The sequence below is a fragment of the Sinohyriopsis cumingii genome, chromosome 9, assembly GCF_028554795.1.
Source record: "Sinohyriopsis cumingii isolate HCF-2022 chromosome 9, ASM2855479v2, whole genome shotgun sequence".
NCBI lineage: Eukaryota > Metazoa > Mollusca > Bivalvia > Unionida > Unionidae > Sinohyriopsis > Sinohyriopsis cumingii.
The window spans coordinates 109448217-109473598 of NC_142969.1; the positions used below are offsets into that span (position 1 = coordinate 109448217).

Consider the following 25382-nt stretch of genomic DNA (forward strand, 5'->3'; position numbering starts at 1 on the left):
ATATTTGGGTAAAAAGAGTGACTCATACCCTCTTTTGACGTCTGGTAAATTAGTTTGAGGGGTGTTCTCAACAAATCTGTATGCACTATATAACGACTTGATTTCTCATATCATCCAACTACGTCATATGTGTCCCAGCTATTGTCTGGCCAGTAGTTAGGCATGCGGGCAGTATAATTATACGTGATCTTGAAAGTTTTCCAAAGCAACACGTCGACTAGCTTTCCTTCAAGATACTGTTGGTGGCATCGTATGTCGCAGGAGCAATACAATCAGGCTAGTCTTGGGCACTGAAGATAACGTCATCGTATTCTCTATACAGATCTTTCTTCAAAGGAAGCCAATGATTACTCTATTTCATGAGATTCGCATAAATCTACCAAATCATCTTAGTCACCAAAGAATCATTTAATATTTATAGGTTACTGCATCTTCCTCGTAACTTCCATATTATTTGTTATGAGTTCTTCTCATACTCAAGATGTAACCCAAGTTAATCTAATGAACACATGCGAAAAACCATTTCGACAAACCAACCAAGTGATGCCATGACAGAAAACTCTAGGTCACATAGTACTTGCGGCAAATAATACTCAAGCAGCTTTAGTAAAAAGACATTTGAATGTGAAAAGTTATCTTTTACTTTCCTTTTCTCTGTAGCCATCTGGATTGTATATAAGGCCTTTGATATTTCTGATGCAGGTGTCAATGCTATGACATTCTCGCCTGGAGTGATCTTAAAAATCTTTCTGATTACTGGCTCAAATAATGTTCTCCAGATGTAATACAAGATTACATAATTTTACTGATGGCAAACTTTTCTGCTATATACCTCTTCTACGGATGCAATCTGGCGGACAATAACGACAGTGGCTGACACATAGCCACTCGCTGTAGTTGGCATGGTTGACACATAGCCACTAGCTGTAGTTGGCATGGTTGAGACATAGCCACTAGCTGTGGTTGGCATGGTTGAGACATAGCCACTAGCTGTGGTTGGCATGTCTGACACATATCCACTAGCTGTGGTTGGCATGACTGACACATATCCACTAGCTGTGGTTGGCATGGCTGACACATAGCCACTAGCTGTGGTTGGCATGGCTGACACATAGCCACTAGCTGTGGTTGGCATGGCTGACACGTAGCCACTAGCTGTGGTTGGCATGGTTGACACATAGCCACTAGCTGTGGTTGGCATGGCTGACACATACCACTAGCTGTGGTTGGCATGGCTGACACATACCACTTGCTGTGGTTGGTATGGCTGACACATAGCCACTATATGTGGTTGGCATGGCTGACACATAGCCACTAGCTGTAGTTGGCATGGCTGACACATAGCCACTAGCTGTAGTTGGCATAGTTGACACATAGGCACTAGCTGCATTTGCTGTGGTTGGCATGGTTGACACATAGCTACTTGCTGTGGTTGGCATGGCTGGCACATACCACTAGCTGTGGTTGGCATGGTTGACACATACCACTTGCTGTGGTTGGCATGGTTGACACATAGCCACTAGATATGGTTGGCATGGCTGACACATACCACTAGCTGTGGTTGGCATGGCTGAGTGCCATTCTGCCTGCTTCTATCCTTTTTTAAAATAGCTGTCAGATCCATTGTTTATAATATATCGTCTCATCAATTAGACAGTAAAATCAGTAATCTTGAGTGATATCATTTGTGTAAGTAACAACCACAATCATGTACCAGGCCAGCTGAAGCATCATTTTATTCTAAATCCATCATTTAACCATCATCTGCTCTCATAGACATGCGTCGTTTAATTGGTAGTTGTTAGAGAGGGGGGTTACCAGGATTACCTGTGATATTATTACAAGGAACCAGCAAGCTTTTCTTCCGATAAGAAAATGTGCCGACAAAATTCGTTTCATGATGTGATCTGACGGCTGTGCAATCATATCAGGTCTGCGCATGTCAGATTACAGTAAAAGAGTTCGCAGGGTCTTTGTAATAGTGACAATTGTGAGTTTGGAGCCCCCTTTACTAATACCACTAACGTGTACTATCAACCTGGGACTTGATGGTATTGTTTAAAACAGGAATATCAGTGTCTCTGCATGCCAATGTTATAGATACCACCAATAGATTCTATGGTACAAGAGCTTTAAGTATTTTTGTTTGCAAAAACGTTCACTGGTTCAGAAATATTCTCGTATATGAGACTTTAAATTTCAAAAAACGAATGCCTGACTTAAACCGGATTGCAACATTTTGCACTAATGAATTGATTTAGCATGCAATGAACTGTTCCTAGTAATATCTGCTCATGGTACTGACAAGGTGATGACTTGAAAAGATGCTAAGAATTTTGACGTATCTCTTGCATAATTATGCCTTAATAGAATATAAAGTATAAAGAAGTAATTTTTTTTAATGATTACAGTGTGTATGTACCGTTTTGTGTCTGGGTATAATTCTGAATATTTACGATGAATCGCCCATATCGCATAGTGCGTAGTTCAATATCGTTCTAGTTATATATTCATGAGAAAGGTTATTTGATTGGCAATGATAGTCCTTGAAGCCACAGTCTGCACTATACAGTTGTGTTCACCGTATGAGAGCGCAGCAACCTTTGGAATAAACTGGCGCGGTTATAGCCAGTATAGGTTGCAATACGGCAATGTGATTGCACTTAGGCGTTCAGAATCCGTCACCGTTCTTGATTAGTCTGCATCATTTGACACAATAGACTATGTTATATTACTTCATCGTCTCCAGTATGTATTTGGTATTCATGATACAGCCTTACTGTGGTTCAAGTCCTACTTAGTCAACACGACACAAATTGTGTCTGCAAATGGAATACACTCCAGCCCAGTTGATCTATGTTGTGGTGTTCCACAGGGGTCTGTTCTTGGGCCTGTTCTCTTAATTCTATACACTCAGCAACTCTTAAGTGTCATAGATCATCATCCAGTGTCTAACCAATTGTACCCTGATGACACCCAAATATACAAATCTAGCCATCCAACTGAAGTTGATGCTACCATTCAAGGTGTAAAGAGGTGCATTTCTGATGTGAAATCATGGATGACATGTAATAAGCTGCAGATGAATGGTGATAAAACTGAGGCCATTCTGATCACATCACAAAGACTTTCTCATTCACATCTTTTACCTCAAACAATAAATGTCAGCAATACCAACATTAAATTCACACAATCAGTACGAAACCTAGGTGTTACTCTGGACAGTAATCTCACATTGCAAGAACATATCATGAACATATGCAAGGCTGCATATCTTGAGCTGATTCGCATCAGCTCCATTCGCAAATATCTTCCAGTTGATGCCACTAAAACACTTGTGTGTTCATTAGTACTTTCAACGCTGGACTATTGTAACTCAATTATGTCTGGTTCATCTCAATATCTGCTCCAGAAACTTCAACAAGTTCAAAACACAACTGCTCGGATCATACTTGGAGTACCACGATCGGAGCACACCTCCCAGCTGCTCTGTACCCTACACTGGCTATCCATTCGATCAAGAATCAAACACAAAATTTGTTCTCTGTGCTACGTTTCACTGTCGGACTCTAGTCCAACATACCTATCCGACCTCACCCATGTGTACACACCAGCAAGATACTTACGCTCCTCTTCTGACAATCGTATACTCATTATTCCCACTATGAAAACAAAGTCATATTGACAGCGTTATTTTGCATACCAAGGCCCAGCAACGTGGAAAGAATTACCCACTGAACTTAGACACAAAGTCACAGTGATCCCATTCAAGAGGGCTCTCAAAACTCGCTTATTTCGACTGCAAGAACAAACTTAAAGACCTAATAATGTTTCCTACCTTAAATATTCTCAACCTTTTTTTTATGTTTTCTAATTTCATGGTGTTTGTTTTTGTAATCATATCATTATTATGTTTTTTATCTTATAGGTGTTGTCTAATGTTGTAAAGCGCTTAGAGCTTCTAAAGATTAGGTGCTAAACAAAGTCCTCATTATTATTATTATTATTATCTATAATCATCGTGACCTAGATTGTTTTGGACATTTAATTATAGCAGTATTTAATATTATGAGCAATGCAAGTTTTGTCAAGATAAGTTAATTTCGCCCGAATGGTCACGTAATAATAAAGTCAACACGCTTTAGTTTACCCAAATTTCTTCAAAGTCACCGCAATCTCTGTTGTGAACCTCCTGTTCTAACTGATCATATGCCTGAAATAAACAGCAAAATGGATCATAAATAGGTAATACAGGACTTATCTTTTCAATAAAGAACCGTCCTCTTTAAATATGTATTTATACAGTGAACAGACTTGGCAAGTCCTGGATTTAGAGTCCTTGTTTTACATGAAAGAACACGATTTATTGATTTTTGCTTGGATAACTGTCTTGAAAAAATCCATGTTAATTATGAAGGTCAGCACGTCTAAGTGTCACCAAGAAAACTAAGCACTTATCTATCTACCTGTATGTGATTACTTAACCCTGTTTCTCAATCCATCTAGCCATTTATAAATCTGTCCATCTTTCAGGACACATCTGACGGGACAAAAAAAAAAAAAAAAAAAAAGACAACAACACAATGACAATGCTAGTATCAGAACATTGGGAAAAAGAACAAAATGCGAGATGAAAGAACTTAACAGTGATACAAACTTTTCTTTCTTACTATTTTCTTGTTTATTTTAATTCTTTAGCTATACAAGAATATGTAAATAATGGAGGTGGTTAAAAAACAGTGACAAAATGGAGTGAATACATCAGTTCAAATCTATGTAACAACATACGAACATCTGGTACTCTCTCTCTCTCTCTCAGATGTTTTGTTCTAGAATAGCGTCGTGACCTTGAAGCATTAAACAGATATCAGAACATCATGAGGTCATTATCTCATCATGGCTTGTATTCAGTCCAACTGATAAAGTTAATTTATCTATATATTTATACACTAATATTATTTATAATAATACGACGACCAAGATGGCGAAGATGAAAAAGGGAGACGAAGCCAGTATATGAATTACTCCTGTAGACTCTTTCTGGTTGATTCTCTCTGTAGCTCCTGTCCCTTTCATCCCGGAATTATTGCTCCTGGTTTACGTAATGTCTCATTTGGCGTGTAATGTCTCTTTTTAGGCGTGTAATGTCTCTTTTTGGTGTGTAATGTCTCTTTTTAGGCGTGTAATGTCTCTTTTCGGTGTGTAATGTCTCTTTTTGGCGTACAATGTCTCATTTGGCGTGTAATGTCTCTTTTTGGCGTACAATGTCTCATTTGGCGTGTAATGTCTCTTTTTGGCGTGCAATGTCTCATTTGGCGTGTAATGTCACAATTGGCGTGTCCAGTGTAGCGATATGGTACCAGCAGTAGAAAATAAATCAATTTTGAAACACAGTCATTCATAAGCAGTTACCGATGACCCTCTCATACCGATGACATATTTTTTATTTCAAACAAACATTATAAATTCATACGAAAAAGAGCACGTGTATTTTACCTATTCATGATGTCATTATCAGGTCCACCATGAACACCGTCACTAGACTTCTACAACTACTGCTGATACTGCTATTGTTACTTATATACCTACCACCTCTATTACAAGTAGACGTACAACTTATACCACCGCTAGTAATTCTACTACCACCAGACCTACAACTTATACCACCACTACTACATTTACTAACACTAGACCTACAACTTATACCACCACTACTACATCTACTACCAGTAGACCTACAACTTATACCACCACTACTACATCTACTACCACTAGACCTACAACTTATACCACCACTACTACATCTACTACACGAGACCTACAACTTATACCACCACTACTACATCTACTACCACTAGACGTACAGCTTATACCACCACTACTACGTCTACTACCAGTAGACGTACAACTTATACCACCACTACTACATCTACTACCACTAGACCTACAACTTATACCACCACTACTACATCTACTACCACTAGACCTACAACTTATACCACCACTACTACATCTACTACCACTAGACCTACAACTTATACCACCACTACTACATCTACTACCACGAGACGTACAACTTATACCACCACTACTACATCTACTACCAGTAGACGTACAACTTATACCACCACTACTACATCTACTACCACTAGACCTACAACTTATACCACCACTACTACATTTACTAACACTAGACCTACAACTTATACCACCACTACTACATCTACTACCACGAGACGTACAACTTATACCACCACTACTACATCTACTACCACGAGACGTACAACTTGTACCACCACTACCACATCTACTACCAGTAGACGTACAACTTATACCACCACTACTACATCTACTACCACGAGACGTACAACTTGTACCACCACTACCACATCTACTACCAGTAGACGTACAACTTATACCACCACTACAACATCTACTACCACGAGACGTACAACTTGTACCACCACCACCACATCTACTACCACTAGACGTACAACTTATACCACCACTACTACATCTACTACCAGTAGACGTACAACTTATACCACCACTACTACATCTACTACCACTAGACGTACAACATATACCACCACCACTACATTTACCAACATTAGACATACAACTTATACCACCACTACTGCATCTACTACCATTAGACCTACAACTTATACCACCACTACTACATTTACTACCACTAGACCTACAACTTATACCACCACTACTACATCTACTACCACTAGACCTACAATTTATACCACAACTACTACATTTACTACCACTAGACCTACAACTTATACCACAACTAGTACATTTACTACCACTAGACCTACAATTTATACCACCACTGCCACATTTACTACCACTAGTCCTACAATTTATACCACAACTACTACATTTACTACCACTAGACCTACAACTTATACCACCACTAGTACATTTACTACCACTAGACCTACAATTTATACCACCACTACTACATTTCCTACCACTAGACCTACAACTTATACCACCACTACTACATTTACTACCACTAGACCTAAAACTTATACCACCACTACTACATCTACTACCACGAGACGTACAATTTATACCACCACTACTACATCTACTACCACGAGACGTACAACTTATACCCACACTACTACATCTACTTCCTCAAGACCTACAACTTATACCACCACTACTACATCTACTACCACGAGACGTACAACTTATACCACCACTCCTACATCTACTACCACTAGACCTAAAACTTATACCACCACTACTACATCTATCACCACGAGATGTACTATTTATACAACAACTACTACATCTACTAAAACGAGACGTACAACTTGTACCACCACTACCACATCTACTACCAGTAGACGTACAACTTATACCACTACTAGTACGTCTACTACCACTAGACCTACAACATACACTACTCTACTACATCTACTACCACTAGACGTACAACTTATACCACCACTACTTCATCTACTACCACGAGACGTACAACTTATACCACCACTACTACATTTATTATCACTAGACCTACAATTTATACCACACTACTACATTTACTACCACCAGACGTACAACTTATAATAAAAATACTACATTTATTACCACTAGACCTACACCTTATACCACCAATACTACATCTACTACCACTAGACCTACAACTTATACCACCACTACTATATCTACTACCACGAGACGTACAACTTATGCCACCACTACTACATCTACTTCCTCAAGACCTACAACCTATACCACCACTACTACATGTACTACCACTAGACCTACAACTTATACCACCACTACTACATTTACTACCACTAAACCTACAACTTGTACCACCACTACTACATCTACTACCATTAGACCTACAAATTATACCACCACTACTACTTCTACTACCACTAGACCTACAACTTATACCACCACTACTACATCTACTACCACGAGACGTACAACTTATGCCACCACTACTACATCTACTTCCTCAAGACCTACAACCTATACCACCACTACTACATGTACTACCACTAGACCTACAACCTATACCACCACTACTACATTTACTACCACTAAACCTAAAACTTGTACCACCACTACTACATCTACTACCACTAAACCTACAACTTGTACCACCACTACTACATCTACTACCATTAGACCTACAAATTATACCACCACTACTACTTCTACTACCACTAAACCTACAACTTATACCACCACTACTACTTCTACTACCACTAGACCTACAACTTATACCACCACTACTACTTCTACTACCATTAGACCTACAACTTATACCACCACTACTACATCTACTACCACTAGACGTACAACTTATGCCACCACTACTACATCTAATACCACTAGCCCTACAACTTATACCACCACTACAACTTCTACTACCACTAGACCTACAACTTATACCACCACTACTACATCTACTACCACTAGACCTAAAATTTATACCACCACTACTATTTCCACTACCAATAGACCTACAACTTATACCACATCTACTACATCTACTACAAATAGACCTACAACTTTTACCATTACTACTACTTCTACTACAAATAGACCTACAACTTTTACCATTACTACTACATTTACTACCACTAGACCTACAACTTATACCACCACTGCTACATTTACTACCACTAGACCTACAAATTATACCACCACTACTACTTCTACTACCACTAGACCTACAACTTATACCACCACAACTACATCTACTACCACTAGACCTACAACTTATACCACCACTACTACTTCTACTACCACTAGACCTACAACTTATACCACCACAGCTACATCTACTACCACTAGACCTACAAATTATACCACCACTACTACTTCTACTACCACTAGACCTACAACTTATACCACCAATACTACTTCTACTACCACTAGACCAACAACTTATACCACCACTACTACTTCTACTACCACTAGACCTACAAATTATACCACCACTACTACTTCTACTACCACTAGACCTACAACTTATACCACCACTACTACTTCTACTACCACTAGACCTACAACTTATTCCACGACTACCACTTCTACTACCATTAGACCTACAACTTATACCACCACTACTACATCTACTACCACTAGACGTACAACTTATGCCACCACTACTACATCTAATACCACTAGACCTACAACTTATACCACCACTACAACTTCTACTACCACTAGACCTACAACTTATACCACCACCACTACATCTACTACCACTAGACCTAAAATTTATACCACCACTACTATTTCCACTACCAATAGACCTACAACTTATACCACATCTACTACATCTACTACAAATAGACCTAAAACTTATACCACCACTACTAGTTCTACTACAAATAGACCTACAACTTATACCACCACTTCTACTTCTACTACCACTAGACCTACAACTTATACCACCACAGCTACATCTACTACCACTAGACCTACAACTTATACCACCACTACTACTTCTACTACCACAAGACCTACAACTTATACCACCACTACTACATCTACTACCACTAGACCTACAACTTATACCACCACTACTAAATCTACTACCACAAGACTTACAACTTATACCACCACTACTACATTTACTACCACTAGACCTACAACTTATACCACCACTACTACTTCTACTACCACTAGACCTACAACTTATACCACCACTACTACATCTACCACCACAAGACTTACAACTTACACCACCACTACTACATCTACTGCCACTAGACCTACAACTTATACCACCACTACTACTTCTACTACCACTAGACCTACAACTTATACCACCACTACTACATTTACTACCACTAGACCTACAATTCATACCACCACTACTACATCTACTTCCTCTAGACCTACAACTTATACCACCTCGACTACATCTACTGCCACTAGACCTACAACTCATACCACCACTACTACATATACTTACTCAAGACCTACAACTTATGCCACCACTACTGCATCTACTAGCATTAGACGCACAACTTATACTACCACTATCACTTCTAGTACAAATAGACCTACAACTTATACCACCACTACCACTTCTACTACAAATAGACCTACAACTTATACCACCACTACTACATTTACTAAAACTAGACCTACAACTTATACCACCACTACTACATTTACTACCACTAGACCTACAACTTATACCACCACTACGACTTCTACTACCACTAGACCTGAAACATATACCACCACTACTACTTCTAATACCACTAGACCTACAACTTATACCACCACTCCTACATCTACTACCACTAGACCTACAACTTATACCACCACTACCACTTCTACTGCCACTAGACCTACAACTTATACCACCACTATTGCATCTACTACCACTAGACCTACAACTTATACCACCACTCCTATATCTACTACCACTAGACCTACAACTTATACCACCACTACTGCATCTACTACCACTAGACGTACAACTTATACCACCACTTCTACATCTACTACTACTAGACGTACAACTTATACCACCACTCCTACATCTACTACCATTAGACGTACAACTTATGCCACCACTACTGCATCTACTACCACTAGACGTACAACTTATACTACCAGTATCACTTCTAGTACAAATAGACCTACAACTTATACCACCACTACTACTTCTACTAGAAACAGACCTACAACTTTTACCATTACTACTACATTTACTACCACTAGACCTACAAATTATACCACCACAACTACATTTACTACCACTAGACCTACAAATTATACCACCACTACTACATCTACTACCATTAGACGTACAACTTATGCCACCACTACTATATCTACTAGCATTAGACGCACAACTTATACTACCACTATCACTTCTAGTACAAATAGACCTACAACTTATACCACCACTACTACTTCTACTACAAATAGACCTACAACTTTTACCATTACTACTACATTTACTACCACTAGGCCTACAACTTATACCACCACTACTACATTTACTACCACTAGACCTACAAATTATACCACCACACCTACTTCTACTACCACTAGACCTGGAACTTATACCACCACAACTACATCTACTACCACTAGACCTACAAATTATACCACCACTACTACATTTACTACCACTAGACCTACAACTTATACCACCACTACTACTTCTAATACCACTAGACCTACAACTTATACCACCACAACTACTTCTACTACCACTAGACCTACAACTTATACCACCACTACTACTTCTACTACCACTAGACTTACAACTTATACCACCACTACTACATCTACTACCACTAGACCTACAACTTATACAACCACTGCTACATTTACTACCACTAGACCGACAACTTATACCACCACTACTACTTCTACTACCACTAGACATGCAAATTATACCACCACTACTACATCTATTACCACTAGACCTACAACTTATACCACCACAACTACATCTACTACCACTAGACCTACAAATTATACCACCACTACTACTTCTACTACCACTAGACCTACAACTTATACCACCACTACTACTTCTACTACCACTAGACCTACAACTTATACCACCACTACTACTTTTACTACCACTAGACTTACAACTTATACCACCACTACTACTTCTACTACCACTAGACCTACAACTTATACCACCACTACTACTTCTACTACCACTAGATTTACAACTTATACCACCACTACTACTTCTACTACCACTAGACCTACAACTTATACAACCACTGCTACATTTACTGCCACTAGACCGACAACTTATACCACCACTACTACTTCTAATACAAATAGACCTACAACTTATACCACCACTACTACATCTACTACAAATAGACCTACAACTTATACCACCACTACTACATCTACTAACACTAGACCTACAACTTATACCACCACTACTACATCTACTACCACAAGACTTACAACTTATACCACCACTACTACATTTACTACCACTAGACCTACAACTTATACCACCACTACTACATCTACTACCACTAGACCTACAACTCATACCACCACTACTACTTCTACTACCACTAGACCTACAACTTATACAACCACTGCTACATTTACTGCCACTAGACTGACAACTTATACCACCACTACTACTTCTACTACAAATAGACCTACAACTTATACTACCACTATCACTTCTAGTACAAATAGACCGACAACTTATACCACCACTACTACTTCTACTACAAAATAGACCTACAACTTATACCACCACTACTACATCTACTACCACTAGACCTACAATTTATACCACCACTACTACATCCACTACCACAAGACTTACAACTTATACCACCACTACTACAATTACTACCACTAGACCTACAACTTATACCACCACTACTACTTCTACTACCACTAGACCTACAACTTATACCACCAATACCACTTCTACTGCCACTAGACCTACAACTGATACCACCACTACTACTTCTACTACCACTAGACCTACAACTTATACCACCACTACTACATTTACTACCACTAGACCTACAACTCATACAACCACTACTACATCTACTTCCTCAAGACCTACAACTTATACCACCTCTACTACATCTACTAGCATTAGACGCACAACTTATACTACCACTACTACTTCTACTACAAATAGACCTACAACTTCTACCACCACTACTACATTTACTAAAACTAGACCTACTACTTATACCACCACTACTACATTTACTAACACTAGACCTACAACTTATACCACCACTGCTACATTTACTACCACTAGACCTACAACTTACACCACCACTACTACATCTACTACCACTAGACCTACAAATAATACCACCACTACTACTTCTACTACCACTAGACCTACAACTTATACCACCACTACTACTTCTACTACCACTAAACCTACAACTTATACCACCACTACTACTTCTCCTACCACTAGACCAACAACTTATACAACCACTGCTACATTTACTACCACTAGACCGACAACTTATACCACCACTACTACATCTACTAGCATTAGACGCACAACTTATACTACCACTATCACTTCTAGTACAAATAGACCTACAACTTATACCACCACTACTACTTCTCCTACAAATAGACCTACAACTTATACCATCACTACTACATTTACTACCACAAGACCTACAACTTATACCACCACTACTACATCTACTACCACTAGACCTACAACTTATACCACCACTACTACATCTACTACCAAAAGACTAACAACTTATACCACCACTAATACATTTACTACCACTAGACCTACAACTTATACCACCACTACTACTTCTACTACCACTAGACCTACAACTTATACCACCAATACCACTTCTACTGCCACTAGACCTACAACTTATACCACCACTACTACTTCTACTACCACTAGACCTACAACTTATACCACCACTACTACATTTACTACCACTAGACCTACAACTCATACCACCACTACTACATCCACTTCCTCAAGACCTACAACTTATACCACCTCTACTACATATACTACCCCTAGACCTACAAATTATACCACCACTACTACTTCTACTGCCACTAGACTTACAACTTATATCACCACTATTACATCTATTACCACTAGACCTACAACTTATACAACCACTGCTACATTTACTACCACTAGACCGACAACTTATACCACCACTACTACATCTACTAGCATTAGACGCACAACTTATACTACCACCATCACTTCTAGTACAAAAAGACCTACAACTTATACCACCACTACTACTTCTACTACAAATAGACCTACAACTTATACCACCACTACTTCATTTACTACCACAAAACCTACAACTTATACCACCACTACTACATCTACTACCACTAGACGTACAACTTATACCACCACTACTACATCTACTACCAAAAGACTTAGAACTTATACCACCACTACTACATTTACCACCACTAGACCTACAAATTATACCACCACTACTACTTCTACTACCACTAGACCTACAACTTATACCACCAATACCACTTCTACTGCCACTAGACCTACAACTTATACCACCACTACTACTTGTACTACCACTAGACCTACAACTTATACCACCACTACTACATTTACTACCACTAGACCGACAACTTATACCACCACTACTACTTCTACTACCACTAGACCTACAACTTATACCACCACTACTACATTTACTAAAACTAGACCTACAACTTATACCACCACTACTACATTTACTACCACTAGACCTACAACTTATACCACTACTACGACTTCTACTACCACTAGATCTGAAACATATACCACCACTACTACTTCTAATACCACTAGACCTACAACTTATACCACCACTCCTACATCTACTACCACTAGACCTACAACTTATACCACCACTACCACTTCTGCTGCCACTAGACCTACAAGTTATACCACCACTATTACATCTACTACCACTAGACCTACACCTTATACCACCACTCCTATATCTACTACCACTAGACCTACAACTTATACCACCACTACTGCATCTACTACCACTAGACCTACAACTTATACCACCACTCCTACATCTACTGCGATTAGACGTATAACTTATGCCACCACTACTGCATCTACTAGCATTAGACGCACAACTTATACTACCACTATCACTTCTAGTACAAATAGACCTACAACTTATACCATTACTACTACATTTACTACCACTAGACCTACAACTTATACCACCACTACTACTTCGACTACAAATAGACCTACAACTTTTACCATTACTACTACATTTACTACCACTAGACCTACAACTTATACCACCACTACTACATTTACTACCACTAGACCTACAAATTATACCACCACTACTACTTCTACTACCACTAGACCTACAACTTATACCACCACTACTACATCTACTAGCACTAGACCTACAACTTATACCACCACTACTACATTTACTACCACTAGACCTACAAATTATACCACCACTACTACTTCTACTACCACTAGACCTACAACTTATACCACCACTACTACTTCTACTACCACTAGTCCTACAACTTATACCACCACTACTACTTCTACTACCACTAGACCTACAACTTATACCACCACTACTACATCTACTACCACAAGACTTACAACTTATACCACCACTACTAAATTTACTCCCACTAGACCTACAACTTATACCACCACTACTACTTCTACTACCACTAGACCTACAACTTATACCACCAATACCACTTCTACTGCCACTACACCTACAACTTATACCACCACTATTACATCTACTACCACTAGACCTACAACTTATACCACCACTATTACATCTACTACCTCTAGACCTACAACTTATACCACCACTCCTATATCTACTACCACTAGACCTACAACTTATACCACCACTACTACATCTACTAGCATTAGACGCACAACTTATACTACCACTATCACTTCTAGTACAAATAGACCTACAACTTATACCACCACTACTACTTCTACTACAAATAGACCTACAACTTATACCACCACTACTACATTTACTAAAACTAGACCTACAACTTATACCACCACTACTACATTTACTACCACTAGACCTACAACTTATACCACCACTACGACTTCTACTACCACTAGACCTGAAACATATACCACCACTACTACTTCTAATACCACTAGACCTACAACTTATACCACCACTAATACATCTACTACCACTAGACCAACAACTTATACCACCACTACCACTTCTACTGCCACTAGACCTACAACTTATACCACCACTACTACTTCTACTACCACTAGACCTACAACTTATACCACCACTCCTATATCTACTACAACTAGACCTACAACTTATACCACCACTACTACATCTACTACCACTAGACGTACAACTTATACCACCACTACTACATCTACTACCATTAGACGTACAACTTATGCCACCACTACTGCATCTACTACCACTAGACGTACAACTTATACCACCACTCCTGCATCTACTACCACTAGACGTACAACTTATACCACCACTACTGCATCTACTACCAGTAAACGTACAACTTATACCACCACTACTATATTTACTACCACTAGACGTACAACTTATACCACCACTACTACATCTACTACCACTAGACCTACAACTTATACCACCACTCCTACATCTACTATCACTAGACCTACAACTTATTCCACCACTCCTACATCTACTACCACTAGACCTACAACTTATACCACAACCACTACATCTACTACCACTAGACCTACAACTTTTACCACCACTCCTACATCTACTATCACTAGACCTACAACTTATTCCACCACTCCTACATCTACTACCACTAGACCTACAACTTATACCACCACTCCTACATCTACTACCCCTAGACCTAAAACTATACCACCACTGCTACATCTACTACCACTAGACCTGCAACTTATGCCACCACTACTACATCTACTACAACTAGACGTACAACTTATACCACCACTACTACGTCTACTACCACTAGACCTACTACTTATACCACCACTGCTACATCTACTACCACTAGACCTGCAACTTATGCCACCACTACTACATCTACTACAACTAGACGTACAATTTATACCACCACTACTACGTCTACTACCCCTAGACCTACTACGTATACCACCACTACTACGTTTGCTACCACTAGACCTAAAACTTATACCACCACTACTACATTTCTACCACTAGACCTCCAATTTATACAACCACTACATCTGCTACCACGAGACGTACAACTTATACCACCACTACTACATTTACTACCACGAGACCTACAACTTATAAAACCACTACTACATCTACTACCACTAGACCTAAAACTTATACCACCACTACTACATCTGCCACCTCGAGACGTGCATTTTATACCACCACTACTACATCTACTACCACTAGAGCTACAACTTATACCACCACTACTACATCTACTACCACTAGACGTACAACTTATACCACCACGACTGCATCTACTACCAATAGATGTACAACTTATACCACCACTATTACATCTACCACCACTAGACGTACAACTTATACCACCACTACTACATTTACTACCACTAGACCTACAACTTATACCACCACTATCACTTCTACTACCACTAGACGTACAACTTATTACACCACTCCTACATCTACTACCACTAGAGCTACAACTTATACCACCACCACTACATCTACTACCACTAGACGTACAACTTATACCACCACGACTGCATCTACTACCAATAGACGTACAACTTATACCACCACTATTACATCTACCACCACTAGACGTACAACTTATACCACCACTACTACATTTACTACCACTAGACCTACAACTTATACCACCACTATCACTTCTACTACCACTAGACGTACAACTTATACCACCACTACTACATCTACTACCACTTAACGTACAACTTACACCACCACTACTACGTCTACTACCACTAGACCTACAACTTATACCACCACTACTACATCTACTACCACTAGACCTTCAACTTATACCACCACTACTACATCTACTACCACTAGACCTACAACTTATACCACCACTACTACATCTACTACCACTAGACGTACAACTTATGCCACCACTACTACGTCTACTACCACTAGACCTACAACTTATACCACCACTACTACGTCTACTACCACTAGACCTACAAATTATAGCACCACTACTACATCTACTACCACTAAACCTACAACTTATACCACCACTACTACATCTACTACCACTAGACGTACAACTTATACCACCACTACTACATCTACCACCACTGGACCTACAACTTATACCACCACTACTACGTCTACTACCACTAGACCTTCAACTTATACCACCACTACTACGTCTACTACCACTAGACCTACAAATTATACCACCACTACTACGTCTACTACCACTAGACCTACAAATTATACCACCACTACTACATCTACTACCACTAGACCTACAACTTATACCACCACTACTACATCTACTACCACTAGACCTTCAACTTATACCACCATTACTACATCTACTACCACTAGACGTACAACTTATACCACCATTACTACATCTACTACCACTAGACCTACAACTTATACGACCACTACTACGTCTACTACCACTAGACCTTCAACTTATACCACCACTAATACATCTACTACCACTAGACGTACATTTTATACCACCACTACCACATCTACTACCACTAGACGTACAACTTATACCACCACTACCACTTCTACTACCACTAGACCTACAACTTATACCACCACTACTACATCTACTACCACGAGACGTACAATTTATACCACCACTACCACATCTACTACCACGAGACCTACAACTTATACCCACCTACTTCTTCTACTTCCTCAAGACCTACAACTTAGACCACCACTACTAAGTCTACTGCCACTAGACCTACAAGTTATACCACCACTACTACATCTACTAACACTGGACCTGCAACTTATACCACCAGTACTACATCTACTACCACGAGACGTACAATTTATACCACCACTACCACATCTACTTCCACGAGACCTACAACTTATAGCACCACTACCACATCTACTTCCACGAGACCTACAACTTATAGCACCACTACTACATCTACCACCACTGGACCTACAACTTATACCACCACTACTACGTCTACTACCACTAGACCTTCAACTTATACCACCACTACTACGTCTACTACCACTAGACCTACAAATTATACCACCACTACTACGTCTACTACCACTAGACCTACAAATTATACCACCACTACTACATCTACTACCACTAGACCTACAACTTATACCACCACTACTACATCTACTACCACTAGACCTTCAACTTATACCACCATTACTACATCTACTACCACTAGACGTACAACTTATACCACCATTACTACATCTACTACCACTAGACCTACAACTTATACGACCACTACTACGTCTACTACCACTAGACCTTCAACTTATACCACCACTAATACATCTACTACCACTAGACGTACATTTTATACCACCACTACCACATCTACTACCACTAGACGTACAACTTATACCACCACTACCACTTCTACTACCACTAGACCTACAACTTATACCACCACTACTACATCTACTACCACGAGACGTACAATTTATACCACCACTACCACATCTACTACCACGAGACCTACAACTTATACCCACCTACTTCTTCTACTTCCTCAAGACCTACAACTTAGACCACCACTACTAAGTCTACTGCCACTAGACTTACAAGTTATACCACCACTACTACATCTACTAACACTGGACCTGCAACTTATACCACCAGTACTACATCTACTACCACGAGACGTACAATTTATACCACCACTACCACATCTACTTCCACGAGACCTACAACTTATAGCACCACTACCACATCTACTTCCACGAGACCTACAACTTATAGCACCACTACCACATCTACTTCCACGAGACCTACAACTTATACCACCACTACTACATTTACTAACACGATACGTACAACTTATACCACCACAACCACTTATACTAAAACTAGACCTACAACTTATACCACCACTACTATATTTACTAACACGATACGTACAACTTATACCACCACAACCACTTATACTAAAACTAGACCTACAACTTATTCCACCACTACTACATCTACTACCACTAGACGTACAACTTATACCACCACTTCTACATCTACTTCCTCAAGACCTACAACTTATACCACCACTACTACTTCTACTACCACTAGACCTACAACTTATACCACCACTACTACGTCTACTACCACTAGACGTACAACTTATACCACCACTACTACATCTACTACCACTAGACGTAGAACTTATACCACCACTACTACATCTACTACCACTAGACCTACAACTTATACCACCACTACTACATCTACTACCACTAGACCTACAACTTATACCACCACTACTACATCTACTATCACTAGACCTACAACTTATACCACCACTACTACATTTACTACCACTAGACCTACAATTTATACCACCACTACTACATCTACTACCACTAGACGTACAACTTATACCACCACTACTACATCTACTACCACTAGACGTAGAACTTATACCACCACTACTACATCTACTACCACTAGACCTACAACTTATACCACCACTACTACATCTACTACCACTAGACCTACAACTTATACCACCACTACTACATCTACTACCACTAGACCTACAACTTATACCACCACTACTACATTTACTACCACTAGACCTACAACTTATACCACCACTACTACATCTACTACCACTAGACGTACAACTTATACCACCACTACTACATCTACTACCACTTGACGTACAATTTATGCCACCACTACTACATCTACTACCACTAGACTTACAACTTATACCACCACTACTACATTTACTACCACTAGACGTACAGCTTGTACCACCACTACTACATCTACTACCACTAAACCTACAACTTATACCACCACTCCTACATCTACTACCACTAAACCTACAACTTATACCACCACTCCTACATCTACTACAACTAGACGTACAGCTTATACCACCACTACTACATCTACTACAACTAGACGTACAGCTTATACCACCACTACTACATCTACTACCACTAAACCTACAACTTATACCACCACTACTACATCTACTACCACTAAACCTACAACTTATACCACCACTACTACATCTACTACCACTAAACCTACAACTTATACCACCACTCCTACATCTACTACCATTAGACCTATAACTTATACCACCAAATCTACATCTACTCCCACTAGACCTACAACTTATACCACCACTACTACATCTACTACCACTAGACCTACAACTTATACCACCACAACTACATCTACTACCACTAGGCCTACATCTTATACCACCACTACTACGTCTACTACCACTAGACGTACAACTTATACCACCACTACTACATCTACTACCACTAGACCTACATCTTATACCACCACTACTACGTCTACTACCACTAGACGTACAACTTATACCACCACTACTACATTTACTACCACTAGACCTACAACTTATACCACCACTACTACTTCTACTACCACTAGACTTACAATTTATACCACCACTACTACATTTACTACCACTAGACCTACAACTTATACCACCACTACTACTTCTGCTACCACTAGACCTACAACTTATACCACCACTACTACGTCTACTACCACTAGACGTGCAACTTATACCACCAATACTACATTTACTACCACTAGACCTACAACTTATACCACCACTACTACTTCTACTACCACTAGACTTACAACTTATACCACCACTACTACATTTACTACCACTAGACCTACAACTTATACCACCACTACTACATCTACTACCACTAGACCTGCAACTTATACCACCACTATCACTTCTAGTACCACTAGACCTACATCTTAGACCACCACTACCACTTCTAATACCACTAGACCTACAACTTAGACCACCACTACTACATCTACTACCAATAGACGTACAACTTATACCACCACTACTACATTTACTACCACTAGACCTGCAACTTATACCACCACTACTACATTTACTACCACTAGACCTACAACTTATTCCACCACTACTACATCTACTACCACTAGACCTGCAACTTATATCACCACTATCACTTCTAGTACCACTAGACGTACAATTTATACCACCACTATCACTTCTAGTACCACTAGACCTACATCTTAGACCACCACTACCACTTCTAATACCACTAGACCTACAACTTATACCACCACAACTACATCTACTACCAATAGACGTACAACTTATACCACCACTACTACATTTACTACCACTAGACCTACAACTTATACCACCACTATCACTTCTACTACCACTGGACCTACAACTTAGACCACCACTACTACATCTACTACCACTAGACCTACAACTTATACCACCACTATCACTTCTACTACCACTAGACGTACAACTTATACCACCACTACTAAATCTAGTACCACTAGACGTACAACTTATACCACCACTACTAAATCTAGTACCACTAGACGTACATCTTATGCCACCAATACCTCATCTACTACCACTAGACGTACAATTTATACCACCACTACTACATCTACTACTACAAGTTATACCACCACTACTGCTTCCACTGCTACAACGTTTAACACTACTACTGCATGTACTACTACAACCTATACCACCACTACAACTTCTAGTACTACACAGTTCTACTACTCTAAATATCACTACTATCATATCAGTACTACTACTACTACTACTACTGCTGCTACTATATCTACATCTACTATTGTAACTTTTAATACTATTAGTACTACCACTACTGATCCTGATCGTACCACTAATGCAATTGATATTACTGCAACCGTGTTATTAGTCAAACTATACTGCAGTCTTTGTATAGTATTTGTTTCCTACTCTGGATAGCATGCCAAATCTAGGAAGACCATTAATTGGGGTTCAAAATCTTAGATAACCAGAAAGTCAACATTTTAATTCGAAATGTAATCCTATTTTGCCAGGGCAAAGACTTAATACAATACGTGATAAATTCTCGAGTTGCCACGAGTTGATAGTATATGTCATACTGGCACTGTCGTCCTAAATAAATTGCTTGGGCATGGTACCTAAGCCGAAAGAAAACACTATAGGGACACAGTTCCCTTGGAAGAAGGCAATAGTGCATCGCATGATACCGTCTCTAGATCAGATTTTCTAACTAACGGATTCATTTTAAGACCGAATACGTTTTTACTTGACTGAAGAATACTCTGCATCACATCCATTGCAGAGGGGCAATTCTACCACGTGCCGACGTCACACCACGTCTAGCAAAATACTATATCGATTATAGCCTTTTCCATTCAAAACTCTTCTCCTATAGTTTTGTCTGGTTGGGTATATTGCTTTTGCCTTCGGGTCGGTGCCTTTACCCACCAGACAACACTAAAGGAGAACAGTACCCTGGAGAGAAGGCAATTACAGAATTAAAGTATTTTGGATTCGCCCAATAATAAATATCATCAAACTGGTAGCGAACATTCTTTATAGTATGTTTACCTAAAGCATCCCAAACGCGCTCCTAATTTTCAAAAAGGCATTTTTTTAAAATAAGGTTATGCTTTTTTCCTGACTGTGCTTCGTTTAATATCATATTCTAAAACAGACTATATCGTTTCAATGCTATGTGAAACAACGTCAATTTCCCCCTTGCATAGTATCATTGGGCGAGGCATTTGTTCGCTTTATGTTAACTTTGTCTCTATCGGTCCTCTATTCACCACCTCAAATTTTACTCCAAGGTCACAAAAGGTTATCACACCACTTAGGTACGCCATGACATATTTCTTTAAAACGAGTATCTCGTGACCAACATTACAAGTGGTTGCACAGAAAAAGATAAGATAGGTTTATGCTGAACCTACCATTTCCTATCTATGTAAACAACCGTACTTTGATATTTCAATTTCCCGTTAAAGTGGATGTACATAGTGGCAAAGGTGTTCAGATAGAGTATGGTTAGGATTCTACATAACAAAATTTACGTTTTGAAATAATGCGTTTTTCTTGCCCTTTCAAGCCTGGATATTTATGTAAAATGGTGGATTAAACATTTCTACAGCAAAGGTATAACGGAATCACGACCATTTCCAATAGACGCAAAAGTGGAATCTACACATGTAAAACTTTTCCAAGAGTAGGTACTCTACCATCGTCAAGGTTATATATCACAAGTAAAACATGGAACCGTCTGAAGAAGTCAGAACCTTCCATCCTGCTGATTATGCTGTGTTTGTAGGAGTACTGGTAATTTCAGCCGCAATTGGAATATACCATGCATTTGCAGGAGGAAAACAGAAGAGCACCAAGGAATTTCTTATGGCGGACCAGAATATGGCGTCACTTCCAGTAGCACTGTCTGTTTTGGCTAGTTTCTTTTCTGCCTCCACGCTCTTGGGGACACCAGCGGAGATTTACCAGCATGGGACTCAGTACTGGATCTCTGTATTTGGGGCCATTATGGCCCCTGTAACAGGGGCATTTTTATTTGGTCCTTTATTCTTTCGATTGAAGCTTGTGAGTGTATTTCAGGTATGACATGTCAAAAGATTCATAAAAAAGGAAAAAGAAAACCACCACTATCATTTATGACACTTTTCATAATTGTCACCGACTTTTATTTGACAAAAATGTTGCATATTATCTTCAAGTATATCTTAACAGATTGCCAGTAATAACTTTGTCCTTTCTCTCTTCTAACTTTCCTCACTTAAATTAAGTATGTTATTTCTACTGCTAGTACATTAACTTCTATTGATACGTATATTTAGACTTATACTTATGCACGATAATTATGTACATTAATACGTTGAATATAATGTAATAATAATGAGTCATATTCTGAGCATGAGTCAGGAAGACTAAGATTAAAAACGACGACGACGACGACGACGACGATGATGATGATGATGATGACAACGACATCCACATTACGAAAGTGACAATGAATCTGATGGAAGAATTGTAAATGTTGACGATGATTATACTAATCCACCGCTACCACTGTTCTAATGGCACTTGAAACATATTATTGACTACAACTTGCCGAGGACATGGGAGCGGAGGATGCATCGAGGCAGTCCTCTGTAGGCATTACCAGACAAACTCAAAGACCAGTATTGCTATGGCCTTAGACCATCATTAATTTGTATGCCCTGTTTTAGGCCCTCTATTCCATTACCTAATACATTACTTCCCTACTTCCTATTAACCTCAGGCCCCCTTAATCCAGCTAGCTTTAATTTTCTCCAAAGATTTTTTTTTTTGTTAGGGTTGTGGGTGGGTGGGTGGGCGGGCTAAGTTCCCTGTACAAAGCGGTGCTGAAGACTAATATAAAATATTGGAATATATTGTTGTAATAGGAAAAATGACGTAGACTCTATCGCGGAAAGTCAAGAAAAAGAAAAGAGTGAAGAGGAAAAGGAAAAAAGAATTGTTACCTAATTTCATTAAAATAGTTGCATTATAAAATCAGAACAGCTGAAAAACAGAATTTAGAGAGAGAGAGAGAGAGAGAGAGAGAGAGAGAGAATGCCAAACCATCAATGTTTGATAGGGTATCTTTGATGGGGTAGCATACCAGCACCACTATGAGAAGCATGTCACCATCACGTGACTTATAACTTCTATATGTTTTTCTGCCAGCTATTTATTTAAGAAATTAAAAAGTGCTCAGCTACGAAGTGAAGATATTGATCAGATTGTCTGATATATCCTCTTACTTTATTGGGGTTTTTTTTCT

The 25382-nt window shown here is 39.2% G+C and overlaps 2 protein-coding genes across 2 annotated transcripts in view; both read left to right on the plus strand.

Moving 5' to 3' along the window:
• Positions 1–2536: 2536 nt before the first annotated feature.
• LOC149792457 (uncharacterized) lies at positions 2537–23603 on the plus strand. The gene is made up of 7 exons (XM_089969577.1): positions 2537–2631; positions 9511–9619; positions 12324–12443; positions 16734–16774; positions 19753–20342; positions 20475–20972; positions 23560–23603. Exons 1-7 carry the CDS (start codon positions 2537–2539, stop codon positions 23601–23603), a joined length of 1497 nt encoding a protein of 498 aa, XP_089825703.1.
• LOC149792458 (sodium-coupled monocarboxylate transporter 1-like) overlaps positions 23464–25382 on the plus strand; it is a 37857-nt gene continuing 35938 nt past the window's right edge. Inside the window, exon 1 of the mRNA XM_089969392.1 lies at positions 23464–24172. Coding sequence (XP_089825518.1) covers positions 23822–24172 — 351 coding nt within the window. The 5' untranslated portion in view covers positions 23464–23821. The remainder of the gene's footprint in view (positions 24173–25382) is intronic.